At 56.4% G+C, this 19,018-nt stretch overlaps 3 protein-coding genes across 8 annotated transcripts in view; 2 read left to right on the top strand and 1 right to left on the bottom strand.

The window, feature by feature from the left end:
- The window catches only part of NRBP1 (nuclear receptor binding protein 1), a 32,064-nt gene extending 19,104 nt beyond the window's left edge, over nucleotides 1–12,960 (top strand). The window contains exons 8-18 of the mRNA XM_063421867.1: nucleotides 7,146–7,229; nucleotides 7,490–7,548; nucleotides 8,696–8,794; nucleotides 8,867–8,999; nucleotides 9,243–9,345; nucleotides 10,939–10,989; nucleotides 11,082–11,217; nucleotides 11,300–11,353; nucleotides 11,660–11,723; nucleotides 11,840–11,895; nucleotides 12,072–12,960. Of these exons, the coding sequence (XP_063277937.1) occupies nucleotides 7,146–7,229; nucleotides 7,490–7,548; nucleotides 8,696–8,794; nucleotides 8,867–8,999; nucleotides 9,243–9,345; nucleotides 10,939–10,989; nucleotides 11,082–11,217; nucleotides 11,300–11,353; nucleotides 11,660–11,723; nucleotides 11,840–11,895; nucleotides 12,072–12,170 (938 nt within the window). The 3' untranslated portion in view covers nucleotides 12,171–12,960. The remainder of the gene's footprint in view (nucleotides 1–7,145; nucleotides 7,230–7,489; nucleotides 7,549–8,695; nucleotides 8,795–8,866; nucleotides 9,000–9,242; nucleotides 9,346–10,938; nucleotides 10,990–11,081; nucleotides 11,218–11,299; nucleotides 11,354–11,659; nucleotides 11,724–11,839; nucleotides 11,896–12,071) is intronic.
- A 66-nt stretch (nucleotides 12,961–13,026) lies between these two features.
- On the top strand, nucleotides 13,027–15,424 carry KRTCAP3 (keratinocyte associated protein 3). Its single transcript, XM_063422013.1, has 6 exons — nucleotides 13,027–13,279; nucleotides 13,363–13,422; nucleotides 13,957–14,157; nucleotides 14,349–14,483; nucleotides 14,786–14,877; nucleotides 15,052–15,424. The coding sequence occupies exons 1-5, from the start codon at nucleotides 13,070–13,072 to the stop codon at nucleotides 14,867–14,869; spliced, it is 690 nt and encodes a 229-aa protein (XP_063278083.1). The 5' UTR covers nucleotides 13,027–13,069; the 3' UTR covers nucleotides 14,870–14,877; nucleotides 15,052–15,424.
- A 263-nt stretch (nucleotides 15,425–15,687) lies between these two features.
- Nucleotides 15,688–19,018, bottom strand: part of IFT172 (intraflagellar transport 172) — a 38,472-nt gene continuing 35,141 nt past the window's right edge. For 4 of the 6 annotated variants that reach the window (XM_063421767.1, XM_063421794.1, XM_063421775.1 and 1 more), the window contains exons 44-48: nucleotides 18,576–18,635; nucleotides 17,759–17,857; nucleotides 16,876–17,029; nucleotides 16,053–16,141; nucleotides 15,688–15,929 (exon numbers count right to left, since the gene is read on the bottom strand). In XM_063421767.1, the coding sequence (XP_063277837.1) occupies nucleotides 15,828–15,929; nucleotides 16,053–16,141; nucleotides 16,876–17,029; nucleotides 17,759–17,857; nucleotides 18,576–18,635 (504 nt within the window). In that variant the 3' untranslated portion in view covers nucleotides 15,688–15,827. The remainder of the gene's footprint in view (nucleotides 15,930–16,052; nucleotides 16,142–16,875; nucleotides 17,030–17,758; nucleotides 17,858–18,575; nucleotides 18,636–19,018) is intronic. The other 2 variants (XM_063421784.1, XM_063421814.1) reach the window with 1 other exon arrangement.

Here is a 19,018-nt window from a genome sequence, read left to right as displayed (position 1 = left end):
GCTCTTGGCCAGAGCCTTACAGAGAGGGAGCACTGCCCTTTGTGAAGTCTCCTGGTTGTTAGTTCTCTCCCTCTCCATGTTCTTAGCGTGTGCTAGTCCACGGGCCCTGTGCATGCCGGCTCCTGCATGTCAGCAAGCCATGCCTTGTTCTGAGCTCTTCCCAGCTGAATTCCCACGTCCATTAGGCTCTTCCCTGCTGCTGCTCTGCTGCCCTTGGCTGGGACCCAGCCCTGGACCAGCCCCACTGTGTGCTTGGCTATCCAATTGCTTGCTTGTAGTTTGAACTCCTTAGGATGTGTTGGTTTTAAGATGAATGTTTCAGTGAATGTGTCTGGCTCCTGATGGCCAGAGCCCTCCTGCCCCAGATGAGGCCCTGGATTGAAGTAAGCGTGGCTATTGATGTTTCCCCAGATAAATCTCTGGTTTTGGGGAGATCTGTGCATATGAGGAGGGAGTTGGGCTGGTGGGAGCCAGAGGAGGATTCGAGTGCTGCAATTTGTAACCCTGTTGCATAGAACACCATGTTTACATTTAAAATAACGATTTATTTTATTTTTTGCCATCAGGGTTATTCTCGATGGTTAGAGTTTGTTTCTGCCAGCCGTCAGCTGAAGTGGTGGAAAGGGCAGGGGCCTGACCAGATGGGCTCTGTGCCTCCCAGCAGTGGGCAGGAGGATGTGCTGTGCCACTCTGCAACGCCAGCGGAGCCCGGGCTCCTGGGAGGCTCAGTCAGGACCTGCTGTAGTGAGGGGATGGTGATGCAGTCAGGGCCGGAGTCCTGAGCAGGGCAGGTGTCCCTGGGGATGGCTGCAGGACAGCAGAGCAGGCTGGTCCAGGAACCAGCCCAGAGTGGGAACCTGGCTGATCCTGGGGGCAGCAGGGCTGAGGGCTGGCCGGCCATTTCTCCAAAATCGAGTCACCCCTGTGAGCAGAACCAAAGGCCCTAAAGGTTGTGGAAGGACAGGAGAAGCCTGAGCCAGCCCTCTGCAGCATAGGGAGATGCTGTGGTACCTCACCTGTGTTGGAGCAGCATCAGATGGCTGTGGGATACTGAACTGTCCTGGAGGCTTAGTTGCAAACTTGTTCTAACAGTCTGTTGTACCAGGAGGTACTGTTGGTGTGAGAGCTGGGGATTGGTTAAGCCTTAGATCTTGAACAGTGATTTGGGTTTGAAAACACTGAATCTGGGGTGTAAGGCTACTATTTTGCTTGAGCATTGAGCTAATGAGGCAGTGAATGACATGCTTTCATAACTAATCTTATTTTAGTCATCACTTCACTCCCTTGGATTTTGTTGTTTGATCTTTAAATGTCATGCTGGTTTCCACATTCTTAACAGACACCTGAGAGGATGTAGAAATGAGAGGTTAGTAGGATATCTTGGATCTGTCTTTTCTGTTTTTTCAACTGTGACAGGTGTGGTTTTAAAGGGAAAATAATGGAGAGTTGAAGTCATCAGACATAGAAAAATCTGCCATAAAAATGGCATGTTGGCATTGATTTAGGAAGATGTAACATGAATTGATGTAGCTCAGCTTTCCTAACTGTGCAGTTTTATGTGTGAGTCAAGCACATTCTCTACCAAGCCAAACATTCTTGGCTCCTTAGAAACTTGGCAAAACTAAGGCAGATATTCATAAGGTTTGTCTGTGGCTGCAGGTGCTGCTGGGAATGAGATTGGGCAAGGAAATAGTTTTGAGTGGAACTTTCTGTCTAGAAGGCTTCAGAAAGTCCAAGGTTGGATCCAGGCTCCTTTTTCGGGGGGACTAGCTTTTTGTTTTTAAAAGCTTTGTCTGCCACAGGTCTGTGTTGTCTGTGGAACTCTCGGTGTAAAAGCTGTCTCCAAGTGAAGGCAGCTCTCATTTGGGGTGTTCTTGAGAAACTGTTGGACAGACGGGGTTGGACAGTGTGAGGGTGAGTTTAACTGTGGTGGTGCAGTGCTGTCATTGTAATGCTGCAGTGCTGTCACTGCTCCTGTGATTGCCAGAGAGCTGCCCTGGGCTTTTGTGTAAGCACAGAGCCTAAAGCAGGAGGAGCAGCCATAAGAGAGTGGCAGTCCATGGGTTTTGTCCCTGCTGGAAGCGTCAGCTGCCTCCTGCTGACCACATGTTCCGTGTGTGTGTCTGGGGGAGAGGGGTGGGATTTTTAAGGTCCAATTTAGTGCTAAGAACTGGTGACCTTGATGGCCTTATTGCAAAGATTTTCCTCTTGTATGCTGTGATAGTAATAAACTCATTTTTATTTTGCAGAAGGTTTAAAAGCCAGCTCTTGCTCCTAGTATTTATTTCCCTAGCTCAATGTACCCTCTGTGTGCTGCTGTGATTGACCTCATTCATGAAAACACCAGAAAATGATGATTATCTAGATTGGTTGTTGTTTTGAGTTAAATAAGACATTTTAAAAGATTTAAGTGTCTCTGTTTAGTGCTCAGGGGTTATGGAACATCCATTTTCTGAGGTCATTGTTGTTTCTGTGTTGCACTGAAGGCATTGTTGCTTCAGTTTTGTTCAGCTCTGTTTTTTCTCTGCTTTTATGTGACTTTCCCAATGGGTATGTGGATGAGGATTGTAGTCCTCCAGGTCTTCATTCACCCATTCTGTACAAGCACAGCAGTTGCAGGTGTCTCCTCCTTTCAGGGCCCTTTGATTGAACCTCAGCTTGGGGAAGCTCCTTTGTGCCAGCTCTGAAAAGATCACTTAAGCACAAACAAGCAAGGGCAGTTAACTCTCTGTTGCCAGTACCACAGATCCTTCTCCAGCAGTGTTTTCTCTGGAGGGAGCCATGGGCAGAGTTTCAGCAGGAGTTGTTTTCCTGCTGTGGGAAGCCGTGTCAGGAGATGTGGCAGGAGTGCAGGCGTGTGTAAGCACGAGGGGAGCTTTACCTGCCACTGGGAACAGTGTGTAGGGAACTTTTCATACACTGCATCCATTTGCCCCTTCAGCTAATGATACTCAACTGTTAAAAATAATAAAATCCTGTTGTTTCTGGTGACTCAGTGTTGCAAACATTTTGCAAACTGTGTTTGCAATCCCTGATACAGATCTGGGGGCTGTAAGGAGCTTTTATTCTGTGATCAGCATAAATGTGACACTTCTTCCTGTTTGACTCCTTGTTTAATGGCTGCATGCTTCCTTTTATGGCAGATATTTCCTAGTTCCTTATTTTTCTAGGCCTTGCTCTCCCTAATAAAAAAGCTTTTGTCGTGGCTGTGTGCAGACAATGGAAACTGTAACGCTGTGGGCTTGTGCAGTCTTGTGCTGCTCTGCAGGAGTGGAAGTGTCGGGGCATAGGAGTGCAGGGGATATAATGTGGCCTCATGCCTCTCGTGGCCCTGTGGTCACCCCTCTGTAGCTGCAGAAGTGGTCCTGGGTTCAGCTGATGATTTTTGGGTCGCTGTGGTTCAGTGGCTGCTGCAGCAGGAGGGGCACAGCCACGGGACAGGGCCGTGGGCAGGGCTGTGGGCCAGGCCATCCTTCCTGCCCCAGGACAGGCCATCCTTCCTGCCCCTGGAGGAAGTTCTGAATGCAGGATAGAGGCGGATGTGAGATGGAAACCCCACAAGAGGGAGGCGTCCTCTGCAGCAGGGGGAGTTCCAGAGCAGGGGCTGGATGCCCAGGCAGCTGCTAAACCTGCTGTGGGGGCAGCGAGGAGGGAATGCCACCACTGCCTCCTTGGCTGGCACTGCCAGCAGTCAGTGGGTGCACAGGCTGTCCTCGTGCTCTGGCCAACTCTTCCTGCATGTTCTTGATGGTTTGAGAAGTCTGGCCAGCTGCAGCATGTTCCTGTAGGAATGCTGACTGTCTCTTTTTATGCTTTTGTTGTCAGATTGAGTTCAGCTTGTCAAAGGCAGATTGCTTGTCCTACCCTCTGCTGCGCTTCACATCTCTTCCTATACCTGCCCTGCCCAGAGACCGTATTTGGCTGAACCTTTTTCTAAAATTCCTTGTAGTCACCTTCTTGTGGCTGAGGAAGACACATTCGTTGTTATTGTTGGTGATCTGACTTTCCTTTGTGGTCTTCATCATTTGTCTCACTTAATAGCCGTCCTCAGCCTTCATCCATCCAGTCATGCACAGCGTGGAGCCAGTTTGAGAATATAGAAATGAGTGTATAAGTGACAGCAGCCGTGTGTGAGTCAGGCAGCAGAGCGTGTGTCAGAGATAACTTCAGGTGTGTGTTCTGACCTTGCACAGCCAGGAGTTGGTTTAAAACATAGGCTCAGGTGAAGCTCTCAAGGCCTTGTCAGTGCTAAGTGACCCATGCATCAAGATGACCTGCAACAGTGACCAGACAAACCCAGAGTTTGTTGTCCTACCATGTAAAATCCTGTCAGAAGTGGAACAGCACTTGTGGCTGCTGTGTTGAACACACGTGCAGGAAGTTTTTCAGAGCTGACCTCAGAAGGGTGTTGTGCTGTCAGTGATGCACAGAGCAGGCCTGTGTCTGGCAGGGCTGTCCCTGCTGAGCTCTGAGGCACACAGGAGATTCTGGGGGCCTGGTGTCGTTGACCCTGTGCTACCCCAGCTCTGCAGTAACAGGGTGAGGTGACACCTGTCACCTCAGCCAAGCTCTACACGAGCTGGGATATAAATGGCTGGGACAGGCAGATTCCTGCCAAATGGGGCTGGTCAAACCCAGCTGCAGAGCCAATCTCTGCAACAGTGATGGAAAAACAACTCCAGAGGGACTCAGCAAGTTAGGAAGCACAAGGACCAGAATACCAGAGGGGACAGGTCCCTGGCTGACCCACAGCAGCCAACTCAGAGCTGCCTGTGTGTCAGTTCTGTGTATCTGACTTGGAGGGCCCCACAGACAGTACGAGCCTGGTTCTTTACAGAAATGCTGGTGCTGCTGCAGGTCTGTAGGAGCTGGTGCGGAGGGGCTGATTATCAGGGCTGGCTGGACCTCACCAAGGGCGCTTCAGACGGAGGCTGGGCTCGGCTTCTGCCCTACCTGCCTGTCTGGTATGGAAGCACGTCAGCCATCACTGCTGAGGTTTCTGTTGCTAATATGTTCTGTGACTAATTATTGCCTCATCCCTGTCCTTAAATGGGCACAGGAGCCAAGAGCACAGTGCCGAGATAGTGAACTGGCCCTTGCCATCCAACATGTGGTCATAACAGGATTTAGACACTGGGAAATGAAGCTGATCACAACATTATGTGGAGGGTGACTTTCCTTGGCTAATTCTGCTCCATATTTGGACTTGTTGAGTTGTTGTTGTTGAGTTTTTGGTCCCTGTTTCCTCTTACAATGCATTGTACTGATAAGAAAGGCAGAACAAATAGAAGAGTTTAAAAATAAGTTATTTTCTATCCCCAGATTGTCTAGTTTGCCACTGGGAGTCCCTCTGACATGCCTGCAGTAGCTGCAGGTTTAACAGTATCACAAACATCTGTATGATAGTTCCTGTACACTGCATTGGGCACAGAGACACCCAGGATCCCATAAACAAAGAACAAATCTGATGTTGGAACAGAAGGGTTTCTGAAACCTTAAACACTCTCTTTAGAAGGCCTGGTATGAGAACCCAGTGTGCTGGACAAGCCACGAGTGCTTTATATGCCAAGTCTGGCACTGGAGGAATGTGTGGTGACAGGGCTGGGGCTGAGGGGTTGCTGCAGCAGCACAGGAACACATCCAGTCCCCTGCAGAGGACTGGGCCAGCTCCAGCTCTAACTGACTCAGGAGTACAAAGCACTAAGGGGAACAGAAGCCCAGAGCTCATTTGGGTGCTGATGGGGATCAAGCGTTTGCTGGCTCCTCAGGGGAGGCTTCGAGCCACTTGTCATGTGGGGGATGTTGAGGTCCTTTGGGGCAGAGTCTCCTGTAGAGGGAACTGCTCTGATGGTGCAAGGCCAGAACTTGTCTAAAGCAGTCAGTATCACTGGGAAAACAGAAAGGTCTTAGGAGAATAACAAAGAATGTGGCTTATGCTGCCTGGTGATGGGAAGTTGAGGGGATCTGGTGATGTCTGGGAACAGGTGAGCACTAGGAAAGAAGTCACCTTTCTGGACTCCTAGGATCAGAGCTAACACAGGGAACAGAAAGCAGTTCCTTGTGAATGGTTGGTTGGTAAAGAAGCCCCGAGCTCTTGGAGCAAGCTCTGCTTCCAGCTCAGATTGGGTAATGTGATTTGGTAGGTGCCTTGCAGCAAGGCTGAGCTGAGTTACCAAGGGAGGTCCTTCTTGTCTGACTGGAGCCCAAAGAACATCTCCTCTCTGAAACTGGTGACTATCACTCAGCTGGGAATCCTCTTCAGTGTGGAGAGATGCAGGTGGTTTGGCACGTCTGGTGTCAGCCCACATGGTGCCAATACAGACGAGGACTAACTGTGATTGTCCAGGGGGTGACAGGTGGGACATGGGCCTGAGACTCTGGGACTGGCACATTCCAGTGTAACAGTAGAGCTTCAGAGCTCTGTGCTTCCTGCCCACCTCCGTGTTTCTCCCTGGCAGAGACAGCTGCTTAGTTTCAGAGAGTTGTTTGCAGTCTCTGCAGAGGTGGCTGTCCCAAAGGCTTATTTTCCATGGGGCCCATACTTGTGCTCTGCTCACTGCTCTTGTGGCTATGAGTTACCTCCTCTCCATAGCTCCCAGTGGTCTGTGGAGGTGCTGGCTGCTGGGAGGTTCTGCTGTCTGGGTGGCCACCTCCCTTCCTTCAGCAGCTTGGCTTGATTCTTGTCTGGAGGCCCTTTGGCCCCAGCATCATCCTGAAACATGGAAGAGTTGCCTGGCAGGTGCATCCTCCCAGAACTCTGAGGTGGTGACCAATTGCAGTGACCTTGGCACCTCTGGCTGTTGCTCAGGCTGCCGTTCTGAATGAGTTGCTTGTGACAAATGCTGCAGATCTGATTGAAGTTAGGCATTTCCACTGGGAGTTGCTCCCACCTTGTCTTCCCAGTAGGCAGCAGTTGTGGTCTCCAGGTTTGCCCTTGGAGAGTGATGCTGAGCTGCCAAGGAAACAATGCAGGAATGTGTCAGACTGGGGCAGGTGACGAGAGATGAAGGCTGTGAAGACTCACGTTAACACCACCATCCTGCCCCTTTGGGCACCAGGGGCCTGGAGTTGCAGGTGTTCCCTGGGATTTCATCGGGGATGGGCTGTGGTTTCCTGTATCCTAAGCATTCCTGGTTTTCTTCCAGTGGCGCCGGACACAATTAACAACCATGTGAAGACTTGTCGTGAGGAGCAGAAGAACCTGCACTTCTTTGCCCCGGAGTATGGAGGTATGCTGGGACTGGGGCTGCAAGCCTGGGGTTTTTTGGCCTTACTGATGCTTCCAAGCTGTCCTGCACCTTGTTCTCAGTTCCAGGCACCTGAAAGATGCCACGTTAACAGCTCTGAGCCATTTGCCTGCTGAAATGCTTCAGCTCCTCTGTTCTTTGGTAGCAGAGGAGGCAGCAGCTGCAGGACTGTCCCAGCCTGGTGCAGAGTGCTGCTGCTGCATGCAGAGCTGACTGATAACAATGCTATTTCTGTGTTACAGAAGTTGCCAATGTCACCACGGCTGTGGACATCTACTCCTTTGGGATGTGTGCACTGGAGGTGAGTGTTGAACACAGACTGTGGCACAGAGATGATGGATCTGGGGACAGAGATAGCTCTGGAAAGGCTGTGGCCATGGGTGCCTTTGCTTGGTGACAAGTGTGTTTTGTTCTCAGAGCCAAGTGCACTTTGCCTTGGAGGGAGCCCTAGGGAGGCTCCCCCAGGTGCCTCACTAAGAAAGAAATGGCTCAGCAATTTGCAGCTCTTCCCAAAATTCCTAACGGGTAGTGAATTACTTGGTGGGTCTTGGCCAGCCTCGCTGGCTGGAGGGAACAGTCACTGCTGCAAACCCTTATGTAATGTCCATGTGTGTGACCAGTGCCTAGGGAGCAGAGGACAGCTGTAGTCTGTCACTTTTTCTGGGCCAGCCTGTGCCCATCTGGTAGAGGTTCTGGTTGCAGCTGATGTGAGTCTGACATAGCTGGTTGTAGCAGCTTCGTGCTTCCTGTGTCCTTGCAGTCAGTAGGTCCAAGTCCAGGTAATGGGAGTTGTTGTTAGGAGTATTTTCTGAGAGGAATTGTCAGAAGGAGCCAACACAAGGAACCCTCAACCTGTGCTGCATGTTCCATTAGTGAAGCAGGAAGAGAACTGTGGAAAGATGCAACTTTTAGGAAACAAAAGATGAATGCAGAGACATTCTCTGTAATATTTTCCAATCTTTCCTAGCTGGGAATTTGTGTCTGTGTAGTTGGCTGGAGCTCATGCTTGATGTGTTGTGTGCTTGCTCTTGTTCTGCCATGCCACTGTCAGATCCTGGCAGTGATCCAGTCACTGCTTCATTGTGGAATTATCAAACAGAATAACAGGCCAATGGATCATGAGGTTCAAAATGGAGACACCATCCAGGATGTTGCTGGCAGGATTCCCGGGGCTCCCTGGCAGTCTTGGGGCACTAGGAGCAAGCTGTTGTAATGAGGCAGCCATTCTCTCTGTCTCTGCAAATGTGACCTTAAGCACCCCCAAGCAGCTCGGCTGTGGTGACCTCATGCTTGGCAGTGGTGACCTCATCTTGGCAGTGGTGACCTCATCTTGGCAGTGGTGACCTCATCTTGGCAGTGGTGACCTCATCTTGGCAGTGGTCTCTTTGAGCCTGTCTCCACGCAGCCTGCCATTCCCAGTGGGGTCTGATGCTCTGCTCTCCCTGCAGATGGCAGTGCTGGAGATCCAGGGGAACGGGGAGTCGTCCTACGTGCCGCAGGAGGCCATCAACAGCGCCATCCAGCTGCTGGAGGACCCCCTGCAGCGGGTGAGCCCGGGGCTCGGCGCCCTCAGTTGCTGTGGTGCTCTGCTTGTTGTCTGACACGGGTTTTGTGTGCAGGAGTTCATTCAGAAGTGTCTGGAGCAGGACCCTGGCAGGCGCCCCACGGCGCGGGAGCTCCTGTTCCACCAGGCGCTCTTCGAGGTGCCGTCGCTGAAGCTCTTGGCTGCTCACTGCATTGTGGGGCACCAGCGTGAGTACAGAGCCCTGGGAGCCGCGTCCCCACGCGGGCAGGGCCCTGCAGGGCTCTGCTGAGCTCTCAGTGCTCACCCCCGTGGGCTGGGAGCCCCCTCCCCATCCCCTGCTGCTCCGCAGGTGCCTGGCTGGCAGTGCCCGACCTGCTCCGAGGGCATCAGACCTCTGCACTTCTCATTGCTTTTCTAAGGCTGGAGAGGAACTGCATTGCTCTAAGTTACTCCTTTTTTTTTTTGAATAGATATGATTCCTGAAAATGCTTTAGAAGAAATGACCAAAAACCTCGACATGAACGCGGTGTTGGCAGAGATCAATCACGAGGACAGGGAAGGAGTCAGGATGATGTGAGTCCCTGTGGTGTGCTCAGGGGAGCTGCTCAGGGGAGCTGCTGGGGCACTGGTGTGAGCACTGGGACTCTGCCTGGGGCTCTGCCCAGCACCTCACTGGTGGTGTTTCCTCACGGACTGGTGCCAGTGGGAGCTGGTGGAGCAGGAGGTGTCACTGTCTGGGCACACACACTTCTGGGGAGGAAGGAGACCTTGCACCTGTTTCCTGAGAGCAGATTCTGTGCATCTGAGGGGAATTGTTCCCCAGATGGATGGATGAAATGAACACTGTAGCTGGAGCAGTCCCCAGCAAAACCTGACTGGGCAAAGTCTGGGGAGGTGCTCTGACCAGTCACAGATCAGCCAGATGGAGTCCAGCACTTCAGAGAAAGGGTTCCTCAGTGTTTTCCTAATGGATCTTATTCCACACCGTGCAGAGGGAAAGGCAATTGAGGCAGCTGTCAGTGACACACAGCACTACTTACACTGTAGGGGTGGCTCCCTAAGGGAGGGACTGTGATAGTATGGAGCAGGCAGAGTGCCAGAAAAGTGATGTGCATTTTGCATAACAAAGCCTTGGCTGGTCAAGGGATTAGCAGAAGAAACGAAGGTGTGAATACTGTATTTCCAGAGAAGCCTAGGGTGCTTCCAGGGAAGCCCAGAGTTCCGGGATGCTCAGGCTGCTGAACAAGAGTAACCCAGATGACAAGGAAGAACAGCTCCGTCCATATAAGCAGCTCTGTGAGCCATAGAGACCCCTCCAAAAGCTGACATTCCAGTTGTCATAGTGCTAGGAAATAGTAGTGTGAAATTCCCTTTGGAATGTTTTTGACACAGTTTCAAAATGGAGGACAAGAAGTGAACAAAGCTGTGCAAGAGAGATCCCTGCATATGTGGGATGGGATGTCAGTCTCTGCGGGCTTGGCTGGCTGTGGCTGCCAGCCTGGAACTCGCTTTTTGGTAGTGCCAGGTGTGCTGGAAAAGGAGGAGAAAGCAGCAGTGAGTTGAAATGTCAGCATCATTTCTGGATGGTTCATCAGACTGCCATGCAAACCAAGCTGCTAGAAAAAAATTGTAAATTGTTGTTGAAAACCACTGCTGTGTTAGAGGATGGGATGATCCCAGCTGCTGGGGGTGTGGGAGGGGCTGGAGAGTGGGCTGGGACTGAGGCAGGTGTGCAGTCCATAATGCACGTGGGGATATCCTGTCAGGCTTCCAGCAGTTTTGCAGTCTTACCTCATCTCTGGAATGCATCAGAGCACCTTAAGACAGGGCTTTGGCTGTTCCAAGTGTTTGTTGTAACCAGGGACTGGTGTGGCAGGTGTTTGGGAAACAGCTCACCAGGAACAGTGGCATGGGCCACTCTCCAAAGAACTGCATTGCACAGCTCTGAGGGATGTGAGACTGGCTCTGCCCTGACTGCTGCCTCATCCTTATCTCCTGTAGATAGTTATGTTCTTCAGGGAAGATAAGAGCTTGTCACACCAGTGGCTGCCTTGTCCACACCCATCCTGCCTGTGGACACAGCCCAGGACATGGGGATTTGGAGCTGCATCCCAAGTGGATGGTACTGTGAGACGATTTCTTATCTCAGGACATTTTGTTTTCCAGCTTCTCACAATCTCCAGCACTGGAGCTGGACAAATTCCTGGAAGATGTGAGGTAAGAGGGATTTTTTAAGACACCTTCCACTGCGTGTGAGACCGGAAAAACTCTGGAGAGGTATAACCTCAGATGCTGCTTCTTCCTTGCAGGAATGGAATCTACCCCCTCACAGCTTTTGGGATGCCACGACCCCAGCAGCCCCAGCAGGTCGTGGTGAAATCTCCCATTGCTCCCCCTTCAGTGAAAACCCCGACTCCAGAGCCCGCTGAGGTGGAGACGCGCAAGGTAAACGCTGAGGCTGTGCCCCACAGCCCCGTCAGCAGGCAGGGCCGTGGGGCAGCTGCTCACGGGTCTGTGCCTCTTGCAGGTGGTGCTGATGCAGTGCAACATCGAGTCCGTGGAGGAGGGCGTGAAGCACCACGTATGTTCCTGCTGGCTGAGCTGGGGAGGCTGTGCAGGGCTGGTGGCTCTGGTGTGGAGCCTGGGGTAGCCCTGTGCTGCTGCAGCTGCCTCTGACAGGACCCAGAGCCTGAGCCAGGCCTGTGCCCGCTGCTGCCCTGGCACCTGGGCCTGCACAGGATGGAACTGCCCGTGGCTGTTCTGTGACATCCCTGTGCGGCTCTGGAGGGGTGGTTCCCATCCCAGGGGGCAGTCTTGGGGTTGCTTCGGGCTTGCCATGGCAGCCTGCAGGACTGCAGTCCCTCATGAGAATTTCTTTGCCCTGCAGCTGACACTGCTGCTGAAACTGGAAGACAAGTTGAATCGACACTTGAGCTGTGACCTGCAGCCCAGTAAGTACCTTCTGCAGCCCAGTAAGTACCTTCTGCAGCCCAGTAAGTGCCCTTCTGCCCTTGCTGAGGTGCACTGGGGCTTGCACCGAGGACTGACACCTCCCCTTGCTCTGCAGATGACAACATCCAGGAGCTGGCAGCTGAACTGGTCCAGCTTGGATTCATCAGCGAGGTAAGCAGGGGCCAGGCCTGTGTTCCTTTCTCAGAGTTCAGTGGTTTATGCCACACCAGCCCCTTTGTGAGGAGGAGGCAGGAGCACTAAGCCAGGTTTCTGCCCTGTGGGACTCCAGCCATGCTCTCACCTTTGAGTACATGGGGCTTACCCCTCCCCATCCTCGTTGTCCCCAGGCTGACCAGAGCAGACTCACCTGTTTACTTGAAGAGGCGTTTAGCAAGTTCTACTACACTCGGAACGGAGCCCTGACGGCCGTGACTGTGTCATCTTAGCCCTGTGGCTCCTGGGCAGCCGGCGTGGCCTCGCTGCTGCAGCCGCTGTCGGGCATCCACACGACCCCAGCTGCAGTGCTTGGAAGCTCATCCTGCATGTGCCGTGGCTGGGCCCATCGACAGTCCTCCCTGCCCGCCTTCTAAAGGGGACTTTGCGCATCAGTATTATTTCCAGCCCTGTTTTTGTTGGGATTTGCCAGGTCGTGCTGCGGAGCTGAGACCTGACTTGGGGTGTTCTGCAGCCCCACTCATGTGCATGGAGTTTGTTCTGTTTGAATTGTTCAAAGTGTCTTTTGCACAGCACAGAAATGGTTTTTTTCTTTTTTTTCTGTTTTTCCTTTTTTTTTTCCTTTTTTTTTTTATTTAAAGGTAAGCAGGGGTGAGCCCCTAAGCCCTGCACCCCCCGGTCACTCCCCCCCTTCCCACGCCACGGGCCCAGGGGTGGCCGGGCTCGTCCCCCCTCCCCGCCCGGCGCTTCGCTCCCGCCGCCGGCTGCACTTTGTTTACTGGTTCGCACCCGCCCGGGGCCACGGCGTGTGCTGGCCCCGAGCTGCAGCCCCTGCAGCCCCTGCAGCCCTGCAGCCCCTGCAGCCCCTGCAGCCTCTGCAGCCCCTGCAGCCTCTGCAGCCCCTGCAGCCCCTGCAGCCCCTGCAGCCCCCGCCCTTCCCGCGGACTCCCGGGCCTGCAGCGGCCCCGGGGCCCAGCGTCGTCCCGGCGCGCGGCGGGGCCGAGCCGCGGCTCCTGCATCTCATTTCTATCATTTCCTATTTTTAATAAACTGTTTTGTAAATACGCGAGTGCCGCCTCTTGCGGGGCGGGGCGGGGCGGGGGGGCCGGGCCGAGGCCGCCCGTCCCTGCCCCGGGGCGGTGCCGGGCGCTCGGCGGCGGCGGCGGCGGCCATGGCCGGGGGGCGGCGGGGCCCGGGGGCGCTGGCGGAGCCGCGGCGGCTGATGCGCTCCGGGCTGGGGCTGATCGTGCTGGGCCACGGCAGCCTCGTGCTGGGCGCCATCGTGCACGGCTCGGTGCTGCGGCACGTGGCCGGCGCCCGCCGCGCCGTCACCCCCGAGTACGCGGCGGCCAATGTGGTGTCGGTGTGCTCGGGGCTGCTGGTGAGCGCCGCCGGGCCGGGCGGGGCGGGGCGGGGGCGGCGGGCCTGGCCCCCGCGCCCCGCTCAGCGCAGGTCTCCCCGCAGAGCATCGCCGCGGGCATCGTCGCCATCCTGGTGTCGCACAACCTGTCCCGGGCGGCCCTGGTGAGTGCGGGGCTGCGGCGCCGGGCGGGCAGGGGGGCTCGGCGCGGCCCTGCCCCGCCGGCAGCCGCTCCCCTGGACCTTGGCCCCGCGGGCTCCTTCCGCGTCGGCGGCGGCTGCCGGCGCTGCAGGTGTCGCCTTGTGCCCGGCTCGCCCCGCCGGCCGCTCCGGGGGATGGGAGCACCGCCCTGGGGCTGAACCTGCGGCCGGCTCGGGGGTCCCGCGTGGGATCGCAGGGTGGGCCGGCCCGGGGCGCGGGGCTGGGCTGTGGCCGGGGCTCCCGGCACGGAGCCGAGCCCGTGTGGGCTGAGGGGTCTCCGCGGAGCCCGAGAGAAGGGGCGTCCAGCGGTGCCGAGCTCACGGGGGTGAAGGATGCGAAAGGTGCGAGAGCCTTCTCCGAGGGCAGGGCGGAGCCGTCCTGGCAGAGGCAGCACACGGTGTGTGCTCCCCCGGGGAGCAGCTCTGCAGACACAGGAGTCCGGCCCGGGCGCTTCCCCGGGCTCGTACCAGCCCCGCTGTTCCCCTTGCCGCCTGCAGCACTGGACCCTGCTGAGTGTCTCTCTGCTGAGCTGCCTGCTGTCCACGGCGTGCAGCGTGGGGCTGGCGCTGGCCGTGGCGCTCACGGTGCACGGCCGGGGCTCGCACCTGGTGCGGGGCTGCGACAGCTCCGCGCTGCCGCTGGACGCCCGCGCAGCCATTGCCACCAACGACTGTCCCTTCAACACCACGCGCATCTACGTGAGTCTGCAGGGTCACGGCACACCCCCACTCCTCCCTCAGCCTCTCTGCTTCCTCTCGTCTTTCTTTTCACTCTCACTCTCCTTCCTGCTTCCTTCTCTCCCTCTTCCCCGTCTTTCCCCGCTGTCCACACAGGCTCGGTGAGTGTTCTCAGCCAGCCTGGTGCATGCCCATGCTCCCCCTGCCCGCAGGACACGGCCCTGGCGCTCTGGATCCCCTCCCTGCTGCTGGCGGCCGCAGAAGCCGTGCTCTCGGGCCGGAGCTGTTTGGTGGCTCTCGTCTTCCGGGGCATCGGGCCCTGTGCACACGGCTATGGCAAAGATCAGGTACCCCTGAGCTGGACACATCTCCCTCTGTGTCCCCCGTGCCTGCTGCCCTTGTGCTGCACTGGGAAGGCGCTTGCTGGGTTCTGCCGGGAACAAGGAGGGTGTGCAGTAGTGCGGGGGGATGCTGAGTTGGAACCTCTTCTAGCCAGCCTAAGTGCCAGAGCAGCACCCCGTCATGGGGAGTTGCAGAGGGACCCTCTTCCTTCATCCCCCTGGTAGCCAGGCTTGTTACTTTTTTGTGAGAACACTGCCTATCACATGTCCTTGCCACTCCACTTCCTGTTCTTTTTTTTCCTCCCTAGCTGGCCAGGCCAAGCACAGCAATGGAGAAGCCCCTCCGTGAGCGGCAGCAGCTCCTGGCAGGACTTGCTGAGTCTCCTGCGTAGCTGGAGGGGTGAGTGCACAGTGTGGGCTGTGCTTGGGATGGGGGGAGCAGGCTCAGCCATCGAGAGGGGCCATCCCCCCAGCAGCCCCCTAAAGCACCCCTCCTCAGGACATGGGCAGAGCAGTCGCTGTGGTGCTGGGCCCTGCAGCACAGCCTGGACTGACTCGTGCCCCTTCTCTCCAGGTGCTGCAGGAGTGCTGTGATCCAGCACGGCCGGGGCTGAGGTGGAGTCACACCTTCTGCAGTGTCCGTGTGCCTGAGGGGGCTGCAGGGGGTGCCTCGCCCCCAGCCCCACACCCCGCCTGGGACAGGCCCTGCTGTGGGCCCCAGGTGCCCTCCAGCCTCTCCTCTCGCTGCCAGGCCCTTCCTGCTGAAGGCTCCCTTGGTTTCTGTCAGCAGTGACGGGGTGGGCAGAGGTGCTGGGGCCCAATTCCTGGTGCCACTGCAGGCATGGCAGCTGGCTGTGCCTGTGCTCAGACACGTCAGGGAACAGAAGGGAAGAGTCCCTGTCATGTGGATCTCTGGTTTTCTGGAATAAATAAACTTTTCCTTTCTACACTGGCTGTTCTGAGTGGCTCTGCCAGGTGAGTGCTGGTTGGGAGCAAGGCCTGCCAAGGGAAGGAAGTGCAGCTACTCTGAGCCCCTCTCTGTGTTTGCCACTCCCCAAGCACAGGGATGTTGACAGAGCCGTGGCCTCAGTGTGAACACCCACGGATGTGGGGGTTGAGACACGTACAGGGTTTACAGCCCTGTGCCCAGCAGCTGCAGCTCTGCTGGGCTCAGCATCCCCTGGCAAACAGGAGCTCTGCAGCGCTGAGATTACAGATTTACTAAACAGATAACAGGTTTATTGGATGTGGAATGTGCTGAGGAACAGGCCTGAAAGCTGCCACAGTCCTGCTCACTAGAATAAGAAGCTTGGGAGTCCCCCACACCACCGTTGGAGGAACTCGATCACATCATGGCCCGCAGGGCTGTGGGATGTCTGCAGAGAGAGAGATGCCTTGGCTCTGGAAGGGGGCACCCCGTGGGCTGGGTCTGTCAATGCCCGTCAAGCAGCTCTGCCAGGAGAGTGCAGCAAACTGTCCCGGGACAAGGACCCACCCACAAGGACACTGCATTGTCAGCACGAGGGGCTGAACCCCACCCCAGCCTGCCTCCCCGCCTGTGGGGTTCTGGCTCACCTTGACTGCCTTCATGAATTTGTACCACACTTCCCTCTTCACTTCTCGGCCCGGCCTCAGCTCAAGCTTGTTCCTTAGCACTGGGTACCCTGGGGACAAAGTGACACATTCAGAACAAGCTGAGCCCCCACTTGGTGCACCCCTTCCCTGTGCTGCAGCTGGGGCTGCCCCAACACCACCGTGTGCTGGGAATGCTGCTGTCTCTAGGAGACCAGAATGAAGGAGTGTTCAAAGTGGTGGGACCAAATGAAGATTAGGGCTGAACTGACCCTGGGCAATGACACCCGAGCGTGTAGGTCCAATGACAGCACCCAGCTTCTGACCGTAGGAGCCAGAGCCCTGTTCCTGGTGCCTCACTCCTGCTCCCCCTTCTCTGACCCTTTTTAAGTCCTGCACTGCAGAGCAGGGCCAGGTGCTGCCCATCCTCCACTGTCTGTGCTGGCCAGCCTGGAGTCCCTAGGCAGAGCTGGGCCAGCCTGAGCACCACTGAACCACAGAGTGGCTGAGGTCAGAACTGCTCTGGGCTCTGTATGGTTCAACTCACAGCTCAGGCAGGCCACCCCAGCCCAGCTGTCCAGGCAGCTTTTGACTGTCTCTAAAGATGGTGATCGCACAACTTCTGTGCAACTCACTCCAGCGCTCACTCGCCCCCAGAGCGAAAAAGGGCCCCAATCCCATCCAGCAGAGCTGGTTCCCCACAGCCACAGTCTGCCCATCCTTACAGCACAGCCCCGCTGTCCTCCCAGCCTGCCCTGCAGCACGTTCCCACTCCCTGCATGGCGCTGGGTCCCCTCCTGCCCGAGGGAGCTGGCCTGGAGCTTACCTGTCAGCAGGCAGGGCAGGGAGCGCACCCCGGTGCCCGCTGCCACCAGGGAGGCCTCGAAGGTGCTGCGCTCGTCCTGCGGCAGCACCTGCTCCAGCCGCTGGTCCATGGACACGGTGAGCACCCAGTCCCTCACCTCCTCCCGCTGCTCCTCCTGTGGGCAAAGGCCGTTGCAAGCCCTGCACTCCTGACGCTGCTGCCCCGCTGCAGCCCCGCTGCAGCAGCAGGGAGCACAGGGGAGAGCAGGACAGGGGTGTGCAGGATGTGCACACAACACACGTGTGCACGGGGCAGTGGTGGAAGTGTGTATGTTGGGGAGCATGAGAGAGTGTGTCTGTGTCTGTGTGAGTGTGTGTGTGTGCACAGCCATGTGCACCCGTGTGTGAGTGCACAGCCATGTGCACTCATGTGTGTCTGTGTGCATGGGTATGTGCACCTGTGTGTGTGTGCACAGCCATGTGCACCTGTGTGTGTGTCTGTGTGTGCACAGCCATGTGCACCTGTGTGTGTGTGTGTGTGCGCAGGTATGTGCACCTGTGTGTGTCTGTGTGCATGGGTATGTGCACCTGTGTGTGTGTGTGCACAGCCATGTGCGCCTGTGTGTGTGTCTGTGTGTGTGCACAGCCATGTGCACTTGTGTGTGTCTGTGTGCATGGGTATGTGCACCTGTGTGTGCAACGCGTGTTTGTGTGCACAGGTGTGCCCACACGTCTGTGCATGTGTGTGCGTGCCTGCAGTGGGGGGACAGGCAGAACGTGGCAGTTCTGGGTCCGTTTCCATCCCCGGCAGTCTCTGCAATCCCAGCCTCACCCCAATCGCTGCTGAGAGGGCCCTGAAGCAGCATCACTGCTCTCAGGAGCTGCAGAGGACAGGGGACACTCACAGGCACGTGCTGATGGGCTGGAAGTGGCACTTCACAGGGAATGTCTGTCCTCTGAAAATCAGAATGGTCCAGGGAATCCAGGTTCCCTTCTTCGATGGCCTGGGAATGGAAGGGTGGAGTACTGGGTAATGGCAGTTGTAGAGCTCACAGCACAGCTCCTGGTGAGGATGCCCCTGCCTGTTCATGCTGTGGTGGCCCTCCTGTCACCCACGACCACAGCCTGCAGTCTCTCAGGCACTGCCGTGTTCAGGTGGCCTCAAAGAAGGGGGAGGTGTAATGGGCTGTTTCTGTTTTGCCCCAGCTGCTGCTGACAGCACGTGGAGTCCGGCACAGGGGGCTCTGTCAGCTCCCTTGGGTTTGGTGTTTCTGATGGCCAACCTGCTGGTCAGGGAAGGGACTGAGGGGACTCCCAGGTCCTGTATCACAGTGGCCAAAGCGCTGGGTCACGGCCTCCACCCCAAGGAGTTTTTCTTCTCTTGGAACACCTCGAGTGGGATCACCCTGGAAGCTGTACTGGCATCTGCAGCCAGGAGGATTTCAGGCCCAGGCTGTCAGGCCCGTGTGTCCCTGGCTGCCATGTGCACGGTGACATTGGCACGCCCAGGGTGGCTTGGCCAGGGCTGTGCAGGTGCCCTGCGTGGCAGGTCCTCCCACAGGGGTGTGAGGGTGCCCACTGCTCCCCAGGCTCACACTCAGTGGGGTTTGGGGGCTCTCTGCACCAGCACAAGCTGTAGTGTGCTGCCCCAGGAGCCTCAGGGGCCCTGTGGTGGCCCCAGAGCCCATTTCAGAGACAGCCCTCCCCCCAGGCCACACTCACATCTGAGAGGTCCAGGAAGCGGTTCAGGAAGACAAATGCCATGTTCTCCCAGCCGACTGCCTGGTGGGGATAGGAACCCTGAGTGAGACTGGGCAGCTCACCCTCACAGCCAGTTCTTCTCCCAGAGCCCCGCCCGGGAAGGATGTGCCTCTGTTTGTGCCACGGTGTCCTGCCTGCAGCCCAGGGAATGGCCAAGGGGATTGCACATTCCAGCTCGCTCTCCCCAAAGACTGAATCCCTTGCACAACCAGCTCAGCACCACAGGCTGTCCCACAGAGTGCAGCCAGGCACCATGACCAGGCTCCACGGGGCTTGGAGCAGCCTGCTCTGCTCAGGGTGTCCCTGCCCATGGAGGGAATGGAACAAGATGAGCTTTAAGGCCCCTTCCCACATAAACCATCCCATAATTCTATTACTGCACAGCTAGGTCCAGGCAGCGAGGA

The sequence above is a fragment of the Prinia subflava genome, chromosome 2, assembly GCF_021018805.1.
Source record: "Prinia subflava isolate CZ2003 ecotype Zambia chromosome 2, Cam_Psub_1.2, whole genome shotgun sequence".
Lineage (NCBI taxonomy): Eukaryota > Metazoa > Chordata > Aves > Passeriformes > Cisticolidae > Prinia > Prinia subflava.
The sequence above is the reverse complement of the archived record's forward strand: the minus strand, read 5'-3'. Positions and strand labels throughout refer to the sequence as shown.

What these genes read in the sequence shown, in the direction of transcription:
- KRTCAP3 (XM_063422013.1), top strand. Translation starts at nt 13,070, where the DNA reads ATGGCCGGGGGGCGGCGGGGCCCGGGGGCGCTGGCGGAGCCGCGGCGG. An exon ending in CGGTGTGCTCGGGGCTGCTG is followed by an intron (nt 13,280 to 13,362) that starts GTGAGCGCCGCC and finishes GTCTCCCCGCAG; the next exon opens with AGCATCGCCGCGGGCATCGT. An exon ending in ACCTGTCCCGGGCGGCCCTG is followed by an intron (nt 13,423 to 13,956) that starts GTGAGTGCGGGG and finishes TGCCGCCTGCAG; the next exon opens with CACTGGACCCTGCTGAGTGT.